The 21,909-nt window shown below is 48.0% G+C and overlaps 1 protein-coding gene across 1 annotated transcript in view; it reads left to right on the top strand.

Moving 5' to 3' along the window:
• PDZD4 (PDZ domain containing 4) overlaps positions 1-16,664 on the top strand; it is a 32,197-nt gene extending 15,533 nt beyond the window's left edge. Inside the window, exons 2-8 of the mRNA XM_072627406.1 lie at positions 8,702-8,916; positions 10,153-10,243; positions 10,823-10,921; positions 12,037-12,099; positions 12,998-13,099; positions 13,348-13,458; positions 13,704-16,664. Of these exons, the coding sequence (XP_072483507.1) occupies positions 8,702-8,916; positions 10,153-10,243; positions 10,823-10,921; positions 12,037-12,099; positions 12,998-13,099; positions 13,348-13,458; positions 13,704-15,263 (2,241 nt within the window). The 3' untranslated portion in view covers positions 15,264-16,664. The remainder of the gene's footprint in view (positions 1-8,701; positions 8,917-10,152; positions 10,244-10,822; positions 10,922-12,036; positions 12,100-12,997; positions 13,100-13,347; positions 13,459-13,703) is intronic.
• The last annotated feature ends 5,245 nt before the right edge of the window (positions 16,665-21,909 follow it).

The raw sequence follows: 21,909 nt of genomic DNA, 5'->3' as shown, positions 1-21,909 counted from the left end.
GTTGTATACTTCTTGCCTTCTCAATGGTTGGGGGGCAGAGGGAGGGAGAGAATCTGGGCATGAAAATAAGCAAAATAAAATAGAGTAATAACTCAATCAGATTGTGCTATAGCTTGGCAGTTACTTGGAGTCTGGATTGGAGAGACTGGAGGCAGGGAGACCAGTTAAGAGCCTATTGCAATAATCCAAGCAAAAGGTTATGAAGGCCCGAACTAGAATGGTAACTGTATGAATGGAGAGAAGGGGATGGATATGAGATAGAGTGTGGAAATAGAATCGGCAAGACTTGGCAACTGATGGATGTGAAAGTAAGGAAGAGGGAAGAGTCAAGTCTGGGTGATTGGAATGAATGAATGAATCTGTGAAAGAAAAAACATTTATCAAGTGCTTACTGGGTGAAAAGCACTGCACTTAATGCTGGAGATACAGATAGAGAAGTAAGATACATTCTAATGGGGAGATATTTTCCATCTGACTTTCCAAGTCAGTTAGAAAGGTCTCACGATCCTTAGGGTGAAGCAGCAAAGTAGATGGTAATGCCTTTTATTTAATGTCATTTCCAATGATAAAATCATGCCTGTTTCTGATGGTGAACTCTTTCACAGCGCTAAAGATTTTGGGAACAAGAGCTTTCTTTTCTGGGTATTTAGTTGCTGTGACTACATCTCTGGCGGGAGCAGTTATGAGGTTGCATCATTTCCTAGGGTTGATGGTTGAGGACACTGGGCTAGAAGCAGGATGGGTAGTATCAGGGAGTACTGTCATTACTTGCCAGTCTATGGCAGTTGGTCCCCAGTTGGTTTTGGTATTGGCAAGGAAAGTGGATCCCTCCTGTACAGTGATTTCTTTCCTCAATGATGGTTGTAGGGGCATAGTTAGAAGCCAGTAGTCTGGAGCACACTGCTATTCTCAAGGCTCTTGGGTTCAGGGCCCTGGGCTCTCTCTATGTAGGCAGTAGAGGAGATAGTAGTTAAGATGGTAGTGGTGAAAGTTGCCTCTTGTCTCTTAGGATGCCTTGATGCATTAATTAGGCTGGATTACCTGCCCAATAGGTGGCAGTTAGCTGGCATTTGGTGGGAATGGCCAGCCTTTTCTCCACAGGGATTGTTTCTTTGGATGTGGCACTGTTGGTCTGGTGGGGGTACTACTATTCCCAAGGTTCTTGAGTTTAGAGTCCTGGGCTATCTTCATCAGGGTTTGAGGGAAGATGGTGGTCGATATGGTTGTGGTTTTACTCGCCTGGCACATGCTGCCTCCTGTCTCTCTCTGCCTCAGGGAATCTTGCTGCTTTAGTTAGGCTGGCCTGCCTGACCCATAGGAAGAATAGTAGGGCCCAACAGAAATGGAGTTTAGAAAAAGGAGGATTTGGGGGAGGGAATATAGTGAGTTTTGTTTTAAGATATGATGCCATTAGATACCAAGTTGGAGATATAACTAGAACTCAGGAGATGGGCTAGGACTGAATATATAATTCTGGGTGTCATCTGTGGAGAGTGATCATTGAACACATGGGAGCGGATAAGGTCAATAAGAGAGTATGTGGAAAAATACAAGAAAGAAGTGGGCCTAGGGCAGCACTCTAGGCGACATCCGTGAGTGGAGAGTGGAACAAGGGTAATGATCTTGCAAAGGAGACTGAATAGCCAGACAGATAGGAGAACCAGGAAGAAATGAAAATCCAAGAGCAAGTGTAGTCAGCAGAGAGGTCAAGAAGTGTAAGAATTGTCACAAAGGCCATTGGAGCAGTCATTTAAGAAATCATCTGTACCTGTCTGTACAGGGAGAAGTTTCACTTGAGTGTTGTCTGACTGTAAGAGGTTGAGAAGCTAGTGTGAAGTGAGAAAATGGAGGCTTTTTCTAGGAGTGTAGCTGGGAAAGGGAGGATAGATATAGGATGATAGCTTGAGGGGATGGTAGGATCACATGAAGGATGAAGGAGATCTGGGTATGTTTGGAAGTAGAGAAGGAGCGTTATGTAGATAAGTAGAGATTGAAAGTTAGGAGCAGATATGGGATGATTGAAGAGTGGAGTGTCCGGGTCAAAGGGCGTGGGCATTTTCATCACTTCATTCACATAATTCCAGATCACTTTCCAGAATGGTTGGATCACTCTCATAGGTCCACACAAAATGCAACAGTCAGTACAATCAAATTTGCAACCACCAAGTATGATGGTCCCAACTTATAGCAAGTACCAACCTAGAACTAGCTTTTGTACTTTTATCTCCTCCTGTGCCATGGGGAAGTTAGAAAAGAGACTGGTGCCCTCCTAGGACCCCTGACAGCAGTTGTGATTGCCTGCTCTTCTGTTTGTAATAACACCACCCATGTTTTTGCTCCTGTATTGTCATGTGATTTCTGAAGTTCCGTTAGGGGAGAAGGCCATAACAAGTCCAGTGCATGGATGGAGAGAGAGAGAAGAAGAAGAAATTCTTGGTCAAAAAGCACTTAGCATCATGCCTAGTGCATAATAGGTGCTGATATAGAAATACTCATTCCTTTCCACTTCCAGAAAGGCTGTAAAGAGGGAAAGGAAACCAAGTGGGAGGATAACCAGGCTGCCCACTGGCCCCAGTACTTGTCTCCAGCATCCTTAGCTTGCTCAGTATTAGTACAGAGCCTCTTATGGTCCTTGGTGTCCATACCTGTCACCCTCATACATGTTCCAGGTTTGCCTTCAAGGCTCCCACCCCTTGGTGCCCCCTGCTGGGACCTCTGCTCACCTAGGAGAGTCCTCAAAGCTTGCCCTACAGGGTGGATCTGGATCTTAGCCAAATACTAATAGTATTTCAGATTTATATGGCACTTTACAGCTTACTTTGTATACATGATCTCATCTTATCTTCACAAGATCCCTATGAGGGAGATGAGGATTAGTCCCATTTTCTAGCTGAGACCTCGGGAGGTTCAGTGACTTGCCCAAGGTCACACAGCTTGGCAGTGACAAAGCTGGTTCTTTTAGTTCCAAGTCCACTAATCTTTTTGCTCCGCTATGCTACCCAACAAGCTGGGAGAAGCTGAGGAGCCACGGGGAGGATTGAGGAGCTGTCCACAGCCTAGTTCTGCCTCATGTGGCTCTTCCTCCCTGTGTGTGTGTGCGCTTATGCATGAATGTGTGTGCATGTATGGATACCCAGATTTCTCACAATGTCTAGTTGTATTTGTCTCATTTTGTGTTCTGTTTTTTTTTTTTTGAAAACAATCTCTCACAGTCTTGCTTTTGACTCTCATTCTTTGTGTTGGTGCTCTCCTGTTCACATTCATCTCTCCAAATGCCTCCCTGGCTGGCTCTAATAAATGTTTTTAAAAAAAAGTTTTATTGATGCCTTTTGTTCTTATGCCACAGTCGCTTCCTGATAGAGCCTCCCTTGTAACAAAGAAAAACAATCAAGCAAAACCAGTGCTGTGGCCTTGTGTATAGCATTCCATTCTTGTTGTCCTTAACCACTAGAGCCCAAAGGAAGGAGATGTAGTTGGTCAGCTGGTTTGCAGGACCAAGGTTGGCCATTCCAAGCTTTAATATCTTTTTCATAAAACATTGGTGCTGCAGCTCTCTTCAGTGGCAGGGGTGGATTTACCTGCATGTGTTTCCATGTGATTGTCAATAGTCTCTTGTTAATTCCAGTTAGACCTTGTGTGAATGTGGGTGTTTGTGGGCTAGGAATGGGGGGGGCGGAACAGGGAGAAAAAGGCCTAGGCATGTGTTTCAATTTGAAGAGGAATCATTGTGTAATAAGAAGAGGTCAGGGAAAGAAAGAAGCAGACAGAGAGAGAGTCAGGGAGAGAATGAAAGAATAGAAATGGGAGGGGGTAGAGAGTGCAGGACAGGAAATCAGGGGAGAGAGATAATGAGATGGCTAGATGTGCAGAAAGAAGAAGCCCAACAGAAGGAAAAGAGAAGGACTGTCAGAGGGAATGAGGAAAGCAAAGCGATGTGGGCCCAAAGACTTGGCCCACTTTCTCCATACATATTCTGGAAAAACTCAGGGCTGAAGAAGAAAAAGTTCTGAAGTACTCAGGGAGCATCGAGAGATTGGAATCAACTGGCATCTTTTCTTGAGGGCTCCAGGAACTTAGCCCAGAGTTTCCTAAGGAGAAAAGGGTTCAGAAGAGAAGTAAGAATCCCCTTACTCTTTGTAGTCCCTCCTGTTCATCCCTTCTCCACTTGTTCCTGAATAACCAGATGTGCTGCCTTGAATGGAGGCCCCGAGCATTCTCCTGCAAGTGATGGGGAGGGGGTGGGGCAGCAGGGGGAGGGTAAGACCCAGATCTTTCAGACAAAATTGCTCACGACTGTGGCTTTGGTGATTGTGTCATTTCCTGCTCGGCCAAGGCCAGTCCCAAACCAGACTGGTCTTCACTTTAACATAGGGATGGTTTTCTTGTACAGAGATGGGACTCTGGGTGACCTGGTGGCTATGATGGCTAATGCTTATTTCCCTCTTTGAGGGAATACTCATGGGTCCCTTGTTGTCTCTTTGAAAGCCTACTGGGTCTAGAGAGGCAATTGTTCTTCTTGGGGTGTATGTAGCTGCATAATAGACCATATTCTTCTAGAAGGATCTGTGGGCATCAGCAACTTTTTCCAGTTCACTTTAGCATCAGGGCTGGGTGCTCAGAGATGCAGAGAGGGAGGTGGAGAATGGATAAACCTTTATAAACAGAGGTCTACAGGTAAAACTGTGTGTGTGTGTGTGTGTGTGTGTGTGTGTGTGTATGTGTGTTGGAGGGAGGCAGTGAGGAGCTCAAGCTGATAGAGAGGAACAGTGGAGGTTGGAAAGAAGAGGAAGGAGAAGCTTTAACTTACAAAGTGTTTTCAAAATGAACCTAGACATGTGCCCTTAGCTGGTGTCCAGGATCTCTGTGCTCCTTCTGGCCTTTCTCTTGCCTCTGCCCAGCCTCCATTCAGTGATCCCGAATTCCCAAGAAGCCGTGTTGCCTAGGCATTCATTCTTTTCCTCCCTGACTCTGCTCCTAGTCCCAAAGTGTCTCTCCCTTTCTCCTTCATTTTGTTCATCCTTTTGCATAGCTCTGTCTTCTTCTTCCCATGTCTGCCTCTTTGTCTTTGTAGGAAGACTCTAAAATGGATTTTTTTGTTGGGGGAGGGTAGGTAGGGCAGCACTGGAGGCAGCTTCAGAAGAGGATGGGTTGTTCTGCTTCCCATCCCCCATCCCTTCCCATCATCTTGTGTCATCGTCAATCCTCATCACTTTGGGATTCGCTCCTGTACTCTCCCTCCCCTCCCCCCCCACTAATGAAGAGAGAGCTGTTGTTGTAGATGTTCAGGTATTCAGAAAGAGCAAATAAAATCATGGGAATCTCCTGTCCGTCTGTCCACCCAGCGATCGGGTGGAGCATGAGCTAGGAAATGCATCCAACTCTGGGTCACCTGTCTCAGGCACCAGCTCTGCTCTCCATGTCGGGCTCTGAATCTTTGTACCTGCACACTCGCAGTCCCTATGTAGCAGCAGCTCTCCACCCCATCCCCCTACTCTCTGACATCCTGACATGGCGCCCCTTCAATAACCAGCCCATGCTCCCTTTCCACAGCCTGGGCTCAGTTTCCATAGCAACCCAGCTGCTGTGCAGTCATACAGAGAAGAGACAGTGGCAGAGCCTCACGATGTCACCCAGGATCCTTGCCTACAGGTCCCAGTGGTGAAAGTGTGGGAAATGTAAGCATGCACACCTCAGGGAGAGGTACACATATATACACACATACGTATGCACACACACGCACACACGTGACTTCACAGTGCTTCCTCATATTCATAGTCATCACAGTGAGTGTGGACACAACCCTGTTCTTTACATACATGTACACCAGAGGTATGAGCACAGATTTCTGTTCATGCTGTGTACATGCTTTATATGCCATCACACGCCATCAGCCATAGACACATGACCTCTTTTTCATCTAGCTTATTGGAAATGTTTGGAGATGCTCATGAGACACTCCCTGAAACAGATTCTTGTCAGATCACATGATATCTATTTTCTTGTATCTCTCTGCCTTCGTTCTTTGCCTAAGAGCTGAGTTCCCAATACCCCAATAACCGAAAAAATTTAGTGAGATGAAGGAAAACAATGGAAGATTTTAGTTGTTTTTTATATAGACACCACCAAATGCCCCTGAATAATGTTACTGGCAGTTGTACAGGGCAGAAGCCAGAGAAGTGTGGCCAGATGACAGCATGCCTCGCTATGTGTACTGCAGCTGAGTAAGGAAGGACTGCATTGGACTTTCTTAGCCTATCATCACAGAGACAGACAAGCAGTCACCATGCAATCTGGAAGCCCTAGGGAGGTGGGCTGAGTCAGCCAGTGTTTGTCTCCTCTGAGAGGAGCCCTTGTTTCCTAATCCATTACTGACCTTGCAGCCTGAATCCACTTAAGCAACTGGTTTCCCTGCTCCTATCAAGCCCTTGGATTCCAGCACTCTGAAGAAACCTTGGTACTGTCCCCTCCTGGTCTTTTGTTCCAGCTCTCCCCCACTGGGAATTCAGCAGGCAACCAGTCTTAGTACACAGTGAGTCATAGCACAGATCTGTGCTACCCCATCAGTGAAGGCCGTAGGCCCAGAGAAGAGAGGGCTAAAGACCTTCCACTTCCAGATTTGCTGCCAAAAAAACTGGCAGCTTCTGAACACAGAAGCATTGCCGTGAGAACACGGGGAAGGACCTGAAAATACGGTGAGAGGCAGAATGCCTTCTCATTTGCTCACGGTCCCTTGTCTAGCTGTATCAAGAACAAAGGATGTTTTTTCTCTTACCATGACTCTTGCCCCAAACGGAAAGCTCTGAGTTAGCTCTAGCTATACCTCACGCTGGTCAGAAGTCAGGAAGTGCTTCCACTTGTGCCCCCAGAGCTTAGAAATGGCCACACAGAGGGTAGGGGAGGTAGTGCTTGTGTTGGTGCAGGCCCATCAAAGATAATAGATGGTAAGCTGTTGTCTAAAATCATGGCCAAGTGCTGGCACTAGCTATGTAGACTTATTTAGAGACAACAGTTTGCCATATTTCTCCTCCCCTGGGTTTTCTAGATTACTTTGTTTCTCGCCTTTGCCCCGTCACATTCTACCTTAGACTTATTGTATATGTGTCATATTCCCCCAGTGGAGGTAGTGTGGCTCAGGGGAGAGAACACTGGCTTTGGAGGCAGAGGCCCTGAGTTCAAATCCCATTCCTGCTGCTCACTACCTGTGTGACTGTGGGCAGATCACCTTCTTTTCTTAGATAGGAGACCTCAGTTTCCTCCTCTTAAAATCAGAAGATTGTACTAGATGACTTCTTTGGCCCCTCCAGCTGGAAATCAGGGATCCTGATTATAAAATTAAATGAAAAAATCATGAAAAATTCCTATTTCCCTAGAACAATGCATTGTAGCCACGTAATAATCCAATGGATCTGGCATTTACCCCTCAGTACAGCAGACCCTTGCAAAAGGTGGGACTAGTTGCACCTTAGATTAGGATGGAACTGTTAGATAGTATTGAGTTTCCCAGGATTCTTAGGGTCTCCTTCAGACACTGGGAGAGACATTCAGGCATCTAATTCAGGTTAGGAGGAGAGCAAACAGGAGAGCCAGAAGGGAGTTGGAGACAATGAGACTTAGAAGGGGAAGGGAACCAAGTGAAAATATGGCCAAGAAAGTACAGACACAGAGAGATCTGGCTGAATATTGGCTTGGGCTCAGTTGGTTTGGAAGATAGAGGACTTGTATCTGGAGACTAGAAATGGTGGATCTTCCCAATCTGGCCTCTTCTCTTCCTGTTCTTCTGTGTGCCCCCCCCCCCAACACTCTGGTCTCTTCTCCACACCCCACACACCCCTCAAGCTCATTCCTATCTCTGGCACTTTGTTTTTGTCATAAAACTTCATCTCCCAGAATGCATTCTCCTCTCTACCAGGAAGGGGAGATTGTTCCATTTCTAATTGTTCTTCAAGATCTAGCACAAGGCCCCAGCTCCTTCGACATTTATTTATCATAGATTGCCTTGTATTGTTAACTATCTTGCCACATGGGTATATTTTCTTGTCCAGCTATATTGGAAGCTTTCTGAGGGCAGGGACTCATTTACATTTTTCTGTATTCCTTCCCTTCCACATTGCTATGCATAGTTTGGGGACCTATAGAAACTTCATGAATGTTAGGGGCTCACACTTATCAGCCCCCTCTGCCCCGCCCCTCATCACCTTGGTATTGTACCTAACATATTTGGGGTGCCGATGATGCTGTTAGACTCTTGCCAAAGGATTCTAAAGCAATTTACAGATGACACTGGCTTGGTCCTTCCTAAAACACTTCCATGCTAGCTAAAGGTGAGGAAGGTCAAGGAAGCTCTGAGATCTGCTGGAAGAAGGCCTATTGGCGTGGAGAGAAGTCTTGTTGTACTTGATCCTGTCGTCCCTGTCCCTCAGACACCAGACCCATATGGGTCTCTCCCCTGGCTTTTAGACTTGGCCTGAGGTGGTTTTGCATATTCTAGCTGACAATAAGGAGTAGGATGGTAGAAAAGGGAATGGAATCAAAATTACAGGATGGATGGACATCCCTTTTCTGGGTCAATTTGGGGCTGCTGGTTGGTGAACTCAGGCAATGAATGTCATGCCCGAGTCCTGCCAGGCTGGGTCCCCCTCTCTTTCTCTTTCCATGGGGAGATGGCCTTGCGGTGCTGATGTGGGCATGTCTCTGCCCACAGGTCAATGGAAAGGAGCAAACCCTGGAAGCACTGCGCTCCTCCAAGGAGCCCCTGGTGATCCAGGTGCTAAGACGAAGCCCCCGGCTCCGGGGGGATGGCTCCTGCAACGACCTGCAGCTGGTGGACAGTGGGACTCAGACTGACATCACCTTCGAGCATGTCATGGCACTGGGCAAGCTGCGCCCTCCCACTCCTCCCATGGTCATCCTGGAGCCGTATGTCCTTTCTGAGCTGGGAGTTGCCCCCAGGAGGGTTCCGGGCCCTGCCTCCAGAGAGGGCACAGCACTTGGGGGCATCTGGGCTCATTTGCCAAAGGCCTGACTTGGACTTTGGAGGCAGAATATTCAAACTACTTTTTCTGATCCTCTTGTACCCCCAGGATTGGCTGCTTTCCTTCCTTGTGGAAATCTTCCTCTGAGAAGCTGGGCTGCCTCCCAGGAGGTTTATGTTGGATTCAGGATCAAGCCTCAGGGGCACTTGTCTCAAGCTTCTCACCATCCAGTGATGGGATTAGGAAGCTATAACTAAGGCCTTCCTCCCTTCATCTCCTCCCAGGGCTCAAGGGAGGCAAGCTCCCCCTCTGCTGGCGTGGAACTGGCTGGAGATTATTCCTTGCTGATCAATGTGGTGGGGAGGGAATGAGTTGGTCTTTCATTCTTTCTCTTCTCCATATGCTTCATGTCTTTGAATTCTCTTGCCTTCTTCCTCTCTCTTATTTCCCTCACCTCTCCGGATCTCTTCCCATCTCTTGCCTGCTTCCTTTCTTTCATTTCTCTGCTTTACTCCTTGGAAAAAAAGAGGCCATCTTCCAGTCAGGGGTGATTGATAGTGTGTGTTCGGGCACCGATGCCACTAATCTTCCAGCCAGATTGCAGGGGAGCTGCTTGCTCCCAGGACCCCCTCTCCTCAATCCAAGGAAGGAGATAGGGAGGAAGTGCTGCTGCTGACTTTGGTGCTAATCCTTTCCCGGGGACTGGAAAGCAATGCCTGAGGGCACATCATCATCGCAGCTCTGGTCCTGGAGAATCTTTTTGGGTCTGGTGAACTCCTGGGGGCACTGTGTGGGATGGTCACAGTGAATGGGTGGGGGTGGTAATGAGGCACTAGTGGTGACAGCTTTGGTCAGAGTGGCCAGAGTAGTCATCTTCTGGGCTGGATCCTTGAACTTCCCTTCTGGACCCTTAGATGATCCTTAAAGCACTTCTGGCCTCTGCATGAATGAGTTGGCTCAAAAGGAATGAAACTGAGTAAGCTCACTTTTAAGGGTACCTCAGGGTGCTTTGGAGCCTAGGGCAACTGTCTAGCACAGTTCATCTATACTCCAGATCCCTGGGTCGCTCGTAGGGAGATAGATATGCCAGACCCTGGAGCTGGTGGGAGGTGGGGAGAACAGTGGGGGGAGAAAGATGGATGGTTGGTTGTCCTGACCCCTCCCACCTTCTCCTGGGCAGCCCCCCCATCGGCCATGAGTATTATGACCCAGCGGAGTTCATGGAGGGCAGCCAGCAGGAGGCAGACCGTGTGGATGAGCTGGAGTATGAGGTGAGCTTGAGGTGGATAGCAGCCATTGTCAGTGGTCCCGCTTGGGGTGGTGCCTTTCGGATTGTCCTCCTAGGGGAGTGAGGAGAGGTTTGGTCTCTTCCTGGGAGACAGAAGGTACAAAGAAGTAGAGCATGGACATGCCCCTGGGTCCGTTTGGGGCTTTCATCATGCCCATCCTGTCACTTGTGGTCATAGCCAATCTTGGGTGTGAAGGAGGGTGTGGGTTTGGTTCCCGTGTTTGCTCTGTGTAGGTGAGTCTGTGTCTTCCTGTGTGTCTGGTGTCTTGTATGTTTCCTTGTGTGTCTCCTGGGGTTTCCAAGTAGGGGGCTTTGGTTAAACAAATCACAATTTTGGAGGGGAAGTGAGAATAGATGTCAGCCCAGAGAGATAAAGAGACACTCCACCTAGCTCCAGTGTAGGTGATGTGAGAGAAGAGGTGAGGTGTTTACTGGGTAGAGGGGATGGTTTGGGATGGCCTAGCTTGGCAGTAACACTGTCCTGCCCCCAGGCATCAGACTACCTCACTCATGCATCCCCTGGGGTTTCTGTTCTCCATTTCCTGCTCCCCCTGCATGGCAGGAGGTAGAGTTGTATAAAGCCAGCCACCGGGACAAGCTGGGCTTGATGGTTTGCTACCGAACAGATGATGAAGAGGATCTGGGGATCTATGTTGGAGAGGTAAGACCTGATTTGTATGTGGGGAGGGGGAGGCCTCCACCCTGGTCCATCAGACTTGGTTTCTCCCCCATCCCTTGGACACTGCCACTCTGAATGAGTCCTTTCTCTCTGGGCATCAGTTTCTTCCTTTTTAAAAAGAGGAGTTTGGATAAGATGCATTCCAAGGACCCTTCTCACTAGTCTAAAGTTTTGTGTGTCTCTGAGGAAGCTGAAGAATTTCAGAGGCTGAAAGGGACCTTCAGAGTTGTCTGTGTAGGCCACCCCCTGGAAACATTCCCTCTGATTGAAGCTTTTGGGGGAAATGGACAGGAATTGACCTGGGGCTCTTACGCTCTCCTTTGTTTCTCTTGTCACCACATCTCTGCTCTTGCTCATGTTTTTAATGCTAAAAAGGGCTGATCCCTTTGCTCTGAATTATGGAATCCTTCATTAAGAGTTGGAAGGGACTTTGGATGCCACTTTACAGAAGAGGAAACTGAGGCCCAGGGAGGGGAAGAGACTTGTTCCAAGTCACACAGGGAGTAAATGGCAGAGGCATCATTTGAAGCCACTGAGCCACACTGCCCTATACCCTCCATCTCAGCATGAGATGCACCCATATAAGGAAGGCTCTACAGTTCACATCACTGAACAGGATTTTCATTTGTCTGATCTCGGAAAGAGAGACAGGGACAGGGAAAGTAACTTACATCAAGGATTGGCCAAGCCATGGGCCATTTGTGAAGAAGGAAATAAAGCTTCTCTCTCAGGGCAGCTGCCTTTGTCAAATGCTTCATAAGTACCAGTTGAAATGGTCATGAAATGATGAAGCAGGGGCAGAGGGGGTGTCAGTATGTTTGCAAGGCACCATCTTAAAGAAAGAAAAAGAAAGACCCTATTATATTCTTACCCTGCAAATGGAAAAACACATCACAGCCTAGAAATGATCTCTGAGGGCCACCTTCCCCAGCTACTTGCTAATGAACAAGGTCAGGGCCTAGCCAGGAGCTGGCCACCAACTGCCTTGAAGGGTGCCAAGGCCTACTCCATCCCCTTCCTCTTCAGAGTGGGCCTGATGCATTCTGTCATTCCCTGGGAATACCTAGCACCATTCCCACTTTGCATGACTCCTATAGGTAAATCCCAACAGCATTGCAGCCAAAGATGGCCGGATCAGAGAAGGGGACCGCATCATCCAGGTAAGCACTGAGTGGAAATAAGGGGGTGGGGGTGCACCAACAAGCTTCCCTCTCAGCTGGCCTGCCCCTCCTCTCCCAGCTGGCTCGTTTTAATCCTATTTGATTGTGAAACAGTCTTCCAGATAAGGAGAAGAGAAGGAACCCAGACAATACACCAATTCTCTGGGGTGGCTCTCTGCTCTAGGAGTGCTTGGTTCTTTGAGCTGAACGGAGGCAGGGTTAGTAGAGAGAGAAGATTGCTTCTCCCCATGCTGGCCAGGGTCCTCCCTTGGGACTGGGTAGGAAAGCTGCCCAAATATGTTAGTTCAACTGCCTCTACTGCCTTCTGAGCTGCTGCTTTCATGTCCTGTGGAATATGAGCAGGGTGAAAAGGGCCCAGATCTCCAGCAGCCTTTGTTGAGGCTTTGTGAGTTCATTCTGTACTGTATCTGACCTCACACTGGTCAGTCAGTGATCCCCTTTACTACAAGAAGAGATGCGAACACTTTAACCTGCTACTTGCAACTCCATCTGAGTCTGGAAATGACTAGCAGCATCTAGCTCATTCCATCCCAACCCTGTGGCCCTAGGTTTTTATCCCATGATTCTGGAGAGAGTCTTCTGCAGCCTGGCTCCCAATCTGTTTTTAGCTGTTTCTTATCTTCCAAGAAAAGATTAGGCTATACTTCCCCTGATTGAGATACCCTCCTCTTTCCATATCCTACCCATCCTTTAAGGTACAACTCAGTTCACCCCCCCCCCCCATGAAGCCTTCCCTGGCTGCCCTAGCCCCCAGAGTTCTCTTCCTTCCTTAGAGTGCCTCTCATTTGGCAACCACATATGAGCTATCCTGCGACATCATTGATAGTAGCTTGAATATTATTATCTGTATTATACTTATTATAATATTATTTATTAGATAAATGGCATGGACGTCCAGAATCGGGAGGAGGCAGTAGCGATCTTGACCCAGGAGGAGAATACCAACATTTCACTGCTTGTGGCTCGGCCTGAGACTGAGGTAATCACATCCAGTAGGATGAAGCGGGGGTGACAGGGCAGAAGAATCAAATACAGCTGTGATATATTAGGGCTTTTCCCCTTAAGGGGTACCATTCAGCCAGTGACAAGCCCTCTGAGCAAATGCTGCATGAACAGCCAAGGGGACCCAGGAGGGCCACCTCTTTCTTAGCCAGGAACTGTTGGGGAGATAGCTGGTGATGCCAGGGGTACCTTGGCACAACTCTAGTCCTTGGCTTTTCTCTCTAGCTGACCAAGCGATGGAAGGACAGCGACCGTGAGGACTTCTTAGATGACTTTGGCTCTGAGAATGAGGGGGAGCTTGCAGTCCAGAAGCTTAAATCCCCTTCTGCCCATCAGGTGAGAACAAGGGAGGGGTCAAGGCATTACTGCTATTGTCAACCTCCGTGAAGAACATGCCCTGAGTTAAGCAAGGGCAGAGTGGGAGAGGTGGAATAAAGGAACTGAGGAATAGGAGAGGAAGAGGGAATTGTCCACATACCCATGTTGCCCATAATGCCTTAGCCCAAATACCCCATCTTAGCCCCTGGAGATATATTGTGTCTAGGCCTACTTGAACCCCAAACTTGCCTCTCTGTCCCCAGCTTGAAAATGAAGATGGAAAAGGAGCTTCCAGCGCAGGTCCAGGTCTGAACAACAGCCAAGAACTGGACAGTGGGGTGGGCCGGACTGATGAAAGCACCCGAAATGAAGAGAGCTCAGAACATGACCTGCTAGGAGATGAGGCCCCAAGCACCACAAACACTCCCGGAAGTCTCCGGAAATTTGGCCTCCAAGGAGACGCCCTGCAGAGCCGGGACTTCCACTTCAGCATGGACTCCCTCCTAGCTGAGGGTGCCGGACTAGGTGGTGGGGATGTCCCAGGTCTCACAGATGAGGAGTATGAACGCTATCGGGAGCTGCTGGAAATCAAATGTCACCTAGAGAATGGCAACCAGCTGGGACTCTTCTTCCCCAGGGCAGGAGGGGGCAACAGTTCTCTGGATGTCAACCGTAATGAAAGCCTTGGCCATGAGATGGCCATGCTTGAGGAGGAGCTGAGGCACCTGGAGTTCAAGTGTAGGAATATACTGCGAGCCCAGAAGATGCAACAGCTCCGTGAGCGTTGCATGAAGGCCTGGCTGCTAGAGGAGGAGAGTCTCTATGACTTCGGGGCCAGCGAGCCGAAGAAACACGAACTGTCGGACATCACAGAGCTGCCAGAGAAGTCTGACAAAGACAGCACCAGCGCCTACAACACGGGCGAAAGCTGCCGCAGCACCCCCCTACTCATGGAGCCCCTGCTGGAGAGCCCCTTGAGGCGGGTCACTGACACCATCTTCAAGGCTGCCCCGGGGAACTCAAACCTCAACCAGACCACGTGTGGCCCTCACAAGGCTGCCCCCCCAGATGGGAGCCCAGCCAAGTTCCGTTCCCTCTCCCGGGATGGCGAGGTTTGCCAGAGGCAACATGCTGAGGATCGCCTCCGCCGCAGCCCTAAGACTGGAGGGACATTGGAGCAGGCGGGAGCTGAAGGCAGTCCGTACCTCTCAAGGCGCCACCGTGTGCAGGGCCAGGCAGGTGAGCGCTATCACAGCTGTGTGCAGCTATCTCAGGCCCGGGGCCTAGAGGAACTAAGCCACAACCCCCTGAGCTTGGCTAGCATGTGCAAGGACTCCCTGGCCAGCCCCAAAGTTGGAGGGGCAGAAGCCCCACGCATGGAGTGGAAGGTGAAGGTGAGAAGCGATGGAACGCGATACGTAGCCAAACGACCAGTGCGTGACCGGCTCCTGAAGGCTCGGGCCCTAAAGATCCGTGAGGAGCGGAGTGGCATGACCACAGATGATGATGCCGTGAGTGAGATGAAGATGGGACGGTACTGGAGCAAAGAAGAAAGAAAGCAACACTTGATCCGGGCACGAGAGCAGCGGAAGCGGAGGGAGTTCATGATGCAGAGCAGGCTGGAATGCCTGAAGGAGCAGCAGAACAGTGAGAGCAAACATGAGCTCAACATCATTGCGCTGAGCCACCGCAAAACCATGAAGAAGAGGAACAAGAAGATCCTGGACAACTGGATCACCATCCAAGAGATGCTGGCCCATGGAACCCGATCGGCTGACGGGAAGAGAGTCTATAATCCTCTCCTGTCCGTCACCACTGTGTGAAGCTTCCAATGAGGCTTCCCTCCGTGGCACACACAGCCCAATGGATCTCCTGCTTCACGGTCCCCTTCCCTTGGAGACTAGGGTGTGATGTGAGTGTGTGTGTATTGTGTGTGTGTGTGTATGTGTATGTATAAGAAACCCAAGTTATCTGCATACCCAAGGTCAACGTTAAGTTGTCAGGCCTGCTCTGTGTGTGTGTGTGTGTGTGTGTGTGTGTGTGTATAAGAGAGAAACACACACATACACACACACATACACTGCCCTCCCCTCATCCAGCTTGGGTATAAGGAGACAGGGAAACTAAATGAAAAAGTGGGGGAGGGAGGAAGACTTTGCCAAGCACAAAGCATTTCCTTACCTTGGATTTCGAGCACAGACTCCTTCGAGCACAAAAGTCCCCGTGGATGGTAATGCCTTCCTCAGCTCACTGTCCACTGTGCTGTGTCTACTGGGGGCCCACTGGGAGCCTCATTCATGGACAAAAGCAACCCTGATTTTGTGGTCTTTATCCTTTTCTGTGCTTGCCAATATTTGTTTTTATGTTTTGTGAACCTGCCCAGGGGCCAGCAGTTCCTTAAGGCAAATAGCCAGGAGCTAAGAGTGATGTCTGTCCGGGAAGAAGGTTGGGAGGGTAGGGAGGGAGGGAAGGATCTGGGGAGGGGGGGGGAAGCGGGCAAGGGGGAATGGTGAAGTATGGGGCCCAGGATAGGGTGGGGGGCATCACAGGTGGACTGGAAGAAAATTCTGTGTGTTATATGGCTGCTGTCTCACCAGTCTGGGACACTTCTTTCTCCACCAGCCAATGTCCAGGACTAGGGAAGGATAACCCCGCTGTACTCCTCCCTAGTCAGACCCATCCGTAGTGTTGTGTTCACTTCTGGACACCACTGTTTAGGAGGGACATTGACAAGTTGGAAAGTGTTCAGAGAAAGGTTGAGCAGGGTGGTAAAAGAATTCAGCATCATGCCATTTGGTAACTAGCTGAAGGAACTGGGGATGATTAACCTGGAGGAGACTTGGTCAAGAGGAGGAAGGAAGTGGATATGATCAGTCTTTTTATAATGGAGGGGCTGAAAGATGGAAGAGGGCCCAGGTAGGACTAGTGGGTGAAAGTTAGAGGAAGGCAGATTTCAGTTGAACATCAGCAAGGGCTTCCTATCAACTAGTAGCCCAACAATGGACCGGGCAGAATTTTTTGGTCGTTGAAGCAGAGTCTGGATGACCACCTGTCAGGGACCCTGTCGAAGGTCTTCCTGCAGTCAGGGGATGCCAGGCCAGATGCCCTCTGAGGTCCCTTTCAATTCTGAGGCTCTAAGATTGGTAGCATGCAGGCTACCCCATCCTCTGTAGACATCCTCCAACACCACCTGCATCTTAAGAATAAAGCAAACTGTGTTTTAACTCTTCATCTCCAGTCTCTTGATTTGTTTTGAGGGGACTCATCTGATAAGGGTAGTGGCCTGCTTTGGGTGAGTGAGTAGATGCAAGGTGGGAAAAGAAGTGATTTGAAATTCACAAACCATACTCCTTAATTTGAATTTAAAGATGCATTGAGGTACTCTTAATGGAAAAGCACTGTTTGACATTTGACAGTATTTTCTTTTGGAATAGCAAGAAATTCCACAACTATGGAATGGGAGTTTTTAATGAAAGCTCCCCCCCCACCACATATGGAGTATGATGGGCTTCTAGTTGAGTCAAAAGCTTTGGTGTGACTTTTGTTAGAATCCTCTGCCTTTGAGGAGGAATCCCATGGAGAAGGTGGAGACAGTGCCTCTAGGAGCAGGAAAAACGCAGAGGAGAGAAGATGGAAGACTTGGCCTTGAAAAGATAGGATTGACACATGGCTCAACAGTTGTTCCCAAGTATTCAAAGGGCAGTAACCAGCCCAGGCTTCATCTCCAAAAGCTACCCTATCCCTGCAGTGGTGTTTAAACTAAGCAGGTTTCCAAGCTAGTCTGTAAGAAGAGAGTTGGGCAGAAGTGAATTGAGGGCAGGGATCATGATGGCATTGATTTTCATCTTCCCTCACAGTGCTCAGCCCCAAACCCTATACTTAGCAGGAACCAGAGGTAAATATTTGCTGAATGAATAAACTGATGACCTATAAGGGCCCAGTGTTGGTAATTTTACAGGAGAAAAGCAGTATAAAATTAACACTCATTGTGTAGTGGTTTAGGAGTCATTTTATAATTGGCCTTGAAAGAGAAATATCAGTCTGGAGAATTAGGAAGTAATGAGAACTTGGCAACGAGGATATCTATCATCGCTGACAAAATTCTGGGACAAAGGATTTGTGAGGGAAAACCAAGAAACATATTCTCAGCAGTGAAGAGTCTGGCAAGGCTGACATGCAAAGGAGCTAGCTCCCTTCTGAGCCACATAAGCCATGCTCCAGGCAGAACTTGTAAGCAGCTGGTACCCAGCTCGCTAATCAACATCACTATGTGAGAGGCTGATCAGCAGGTTGCTCATGGTGACCTCTGAAACATCCACCAGTTCTGTAACGGAGGGACCTAAGAGGAGCCCACAAGAGCAAAACACCCATCCCGCCCCTTTTACTCAGAAGGCAGGATACAGATTCCAGGTCATTTGCTGTATTTCACAATGCCCCTACAACCATCTAATGCAGGTTTGCTTACTCGATCTTGCTACAATTTACCATCTGAAGAGTGGAGAAAAACAAGGGCTTTGGTGCTTTGAAGGGAAAGGGGGCAGAGAGAAAGGGAGATGTTACAGCCTTTCCTTCACCAGCCCAAACACTTCATTCAGCCCAGCCCAATTTCAGGCACCTATACACTATTTCTGTCCCTGCCAAATTAGTAGGAACCCGAGGAACCCAAGGCTACAGGATGGTTAAAGGTGCAGAAGGGTTTAATGGATGAGGGAAAATGGATGCAGGGCATGGGTGCATGAAAAGGGGTACCTTGTTACCCATGCTTAAAACAGTGTAGCTAATGAAGCAGGTGAAAGAGATCGTCTGCTAAGGCCACTTTTACAGGTGGATATAATAGTGAATAAAGCCTCAGACCTGGACACAAGAAGACCTGAGTTCAAATCCTGCCTCAGACTCCTTTCCCTGTACTGTGTTGTCAATCATGAAAGATTTAAACATCTCAAGAAGTCGGTGGATCTAATTCCCATGCCTGGGGGTTCTTAACCTGAGTTCTGTGAACTTTAAAAAAATATTTTATAATGATTTCAATACAGTTGGTTTCTTGTGTAATCCGATGTATTTTTATGCATTTAAAAACATGAAAAGGAGCCCACAGGCTTTATTAAACTGTCAAAGGGGTTTATGGCACAAAAAAGGGTAAGAACCCTTGTCCTGGGCACTTGCCTGGGGTCATACAGTCAGGGGCCTGGCACAAACTGCTTTTCTCTCCATTTCTAGCTGATGGAGGTATCTGTCATCTATTGTAGATTAATTAGCCATCCCAACACCTACCTCTTGCAAACGAGACACTGATCTGTACCAGAATTGGGCAGAGAAGTCCAAAGTCTTGATTCTCACCGCACAAGATAGTTCTGGCAATAAGATAGAGAGGAGGAGAGTTCCAGGGGGCTGGAATCATGTGGCTTATGATTCAGGAGCCAGACTATGAGGGAAGCAGCTATGTTTACTCCTTGCTCCCATTGCTTCCAGCTCTACCTGAGCCTTACCAGTCAATACCTTTTCCAAATGTCTCTTTACCAGCAAGCAACAACACCATCACTGCCATTCACTCTGGACTAGGTATTCCCAAACTTTTGGTAGCAAAATTGCTCACCCAAAGACTCAAGCTTGTCTGTAGGTAGGGTTCTTGTGAGAGGGCTTACATGCATGGCAGTCCCATCTTTAGTGGTGGAGAAGTGCAGGACTTGGTAGCTACTGGTCTACTGACCTTTTAAAAACCACCCGGGGCTGTAAGACACTGTATATATGGGACACAAGACAGATCCTGCTCTTCAAAAGCTTAGCGTTTGGGTCAACAAACACTAGACATATATAACCTCCCCAATCAAATGACCAACATCCTGAGCTGGAAACCTCAGACCTAGGGAAAGGGAAGGCTGCTAGGTGGCACTGCAGTGGATAGAGCAGCAGTCCTGGAGTCAGGAGGACCTGAGTTAAAGTCTGACCTCACACTAGCTGTATGACCCTGGGCAAGTCACTCAACCCTGATTGCCTGGGGAGAAAAAAGAAAAGGGAAGGCTGGAGGAGCCTATAACTTATTTGTGACAGCAACTCCTTCTGTCCTGATCCTGGTTCTTAATGAGGCCCAGAGAACTAAAGAGGACAGGAACATAAGAACCATGACTATAGTATGAAAAACATTAAGCTGGTTGGAAGACCACTTAGGGTGCTAATTCCCATCTTGTCCCTAGTGATTCCCTCTGATTCTCACTACCCAGGTCCTTGGAACACTGAGCAAAGGCAGTCAGGCCAGCCAGGGCTTCCCCAAAGCCTTTATTGTTTGCTATTCTCTCCAGCTCTAAGGGCTAGATCTCCTTCTCTATCTGCTTTGCCATTCTGCCACCCAAGCTTACTTCAATCCATCATTATTGGAGCTCTAAGGAGCAATCAAATTTCCCAAACTGTTCTGTTCATAGCCTTCGCTGTTAGTGACGACATATCATATGAAGAAAAGTTGACGTAATTAGCAAATGTAGAAATGAGTGGAAGCAGATTTCAGCAGGAATTCATTTTCTAATTACTAGTGGTTGAGAAATACCCCTGGATTGTCAAGGATTTTCCTGAAACTTTTTAACCAAGCTAGTGCATGACCCCTGGGCTTCTCCTACCTTAGGATCAGGAAAATTATGCATTGATAGGAGGGAAATAGTTGCCCTTGTGAATCCTAGGGGCTGACAATAACCCAAATTTTTGCATCGGCTGAAGGATCACCTACAAACTATCTCCATCTCATCTCTATCTCCATCTCACTCAGAACCCCAAGGTTCTTCCCAAGAACTCAAAATGTGAAGCTCATTCCTACAGAAGTTCTGGCTTCTCCAGATAATAGGCCTGGCTTAGTATTTGCTAGTGATGTCATGGAACTTGATGGCACCTGAGAGGCCCCAATAAAATCTGGTACCAGATCCTATAAGCACAGGATAGAGTAGTCTATCCCTGGAGAAGAGTACATACAAGCCTCAGGGAATGACTGGATCAAGATTGTAGAACTATCCTCTCCCTTGGATATCTGGAAATGAGAAAAGGGCTAGAAGGGACCTAAAATTTTAGTCATTTGCCTCCTTAGCTTTGAGTGGTACAGAGGGAATGAATGAATGCAGAGCATCTTTAGGGCCATGATCCTTTTGTGCAACTAATTTCTTCTTTAGCCTGTTACTCCATGTGAAAACAGAGAAGCATTAGCCAGTGCTACCTTACAGGCAGTGGGATGCTGGGAAATGTTTTAACAACTGTGTGTGTGGAGGGGAGGGGAAGGTGCACACAACACACTTGTAAATTTAATAAATCTACATCAACATTTTCTCCCTTTAGTGTAGAAAGCAAAAATAAAGAACAAAGCCTTGATGTGTAGGTGTAAATGCTCACTCCTAAAACTGAACAATATCAGTCCAAGCAGGTTCCCTAACACCCCTGCTAAGTGCTACCTTTAAAGATGCAAACACCCATCCTGACCTAAGTAGAGACTGACAAGGAAACTGAGCTGACTGGGGTTAAAATGCCAGTGAGGGGTCAGTGGCTACAGACCAAGGGGAGGATCAGAGCTAGGGAGTCTCAAGAAAGCCCATCAAAGTGCCAGACTGGGAGGTAGCTGGGAAAAATCAAAGGCTACCTTCAGGTTTCCGTGAAAGGAATTGAATTGAGTAATGATAAATCAATTAGCACTTCATTCCCAAGTGCTCAGACCTAGGAATTTGCTCACACACAAATGCACAAGCCCCGTCATTGAGGCCTTTGCTTTCTTGGGGTCAGAAGGGGTAGACCATGCAGCAACTGCATGCATTGAGGCCTGGAAATTTAGGAGGAAATCGAGAAAGTTCTGAAAAAGAATTATCTCCAGATGCAGATTTTGGGAAAGGCTTCAGTGGAAGAATAAAGTCCAGGGACTTAGGATCTAATCCAAAAATAGGCAAAGCAAGGAAAGTGGAATAACTAGTGGGTAAAACAAATTGATAGGAAAATTGGCGAAATGCTTGGTGCCACTTGGGTTGAAGAGAGTGGGGGGCGGGCATCATTAGGACAGGGACTGGATCAGTGATTTTATTGGGCTAAGAATCCCCCAGATGAAGCAAGCCTTTTATCACAGATCAGCATCTTCTCTAATTTAGAGTGAAGAGATGCAGGGTAGATATAGTACCTTTCCCAGAGTGTCAGAGGATGGCCAACCCCAGGTCTTCCTGCTGATACTGGCCACAAAGGTCCTAAGTAGGTCGTTTAGGGGTGAAGTGCAAATGCCCCCAACTATTTCAGGCAGAAATATCCCAATCGTTACAGAGAGCTGCAATCTTGCAGAGATTTGCCTTGAGCCTACAATGTCTCACTCCCTTTTTAGTGTAGGCTGGTCTCCCTCTGGGGAAAAAAAGGTCTTAAGAGATGGCTCTCCAGGCTAGGTTGTTAGGGACAATGACATTCCTAGGCTACAAATCAGGGAGAGGGGCAGGAGGAATCTGAGGTGGGGGAAAGGAAACACCC

This window comes from Notamacropus eugenii, chromosome X (genome assembly GCF_028372415.1).
Source record: "Notamacropus eugenii isolate mMacEug1 chromosome X, mMacEug1.pri_v2, whole genome shotgun sequence".
Classification (NCBI taxonomy): Eukaryota; Metazoa; Chordata; class Mammalia; order Diprotodontia; family Macropodidae; genus Notamacropus; species Notamacropus eugenii.
This window is presented reverse-complemented; position numbering and strand designations above follow the sequence as displayed.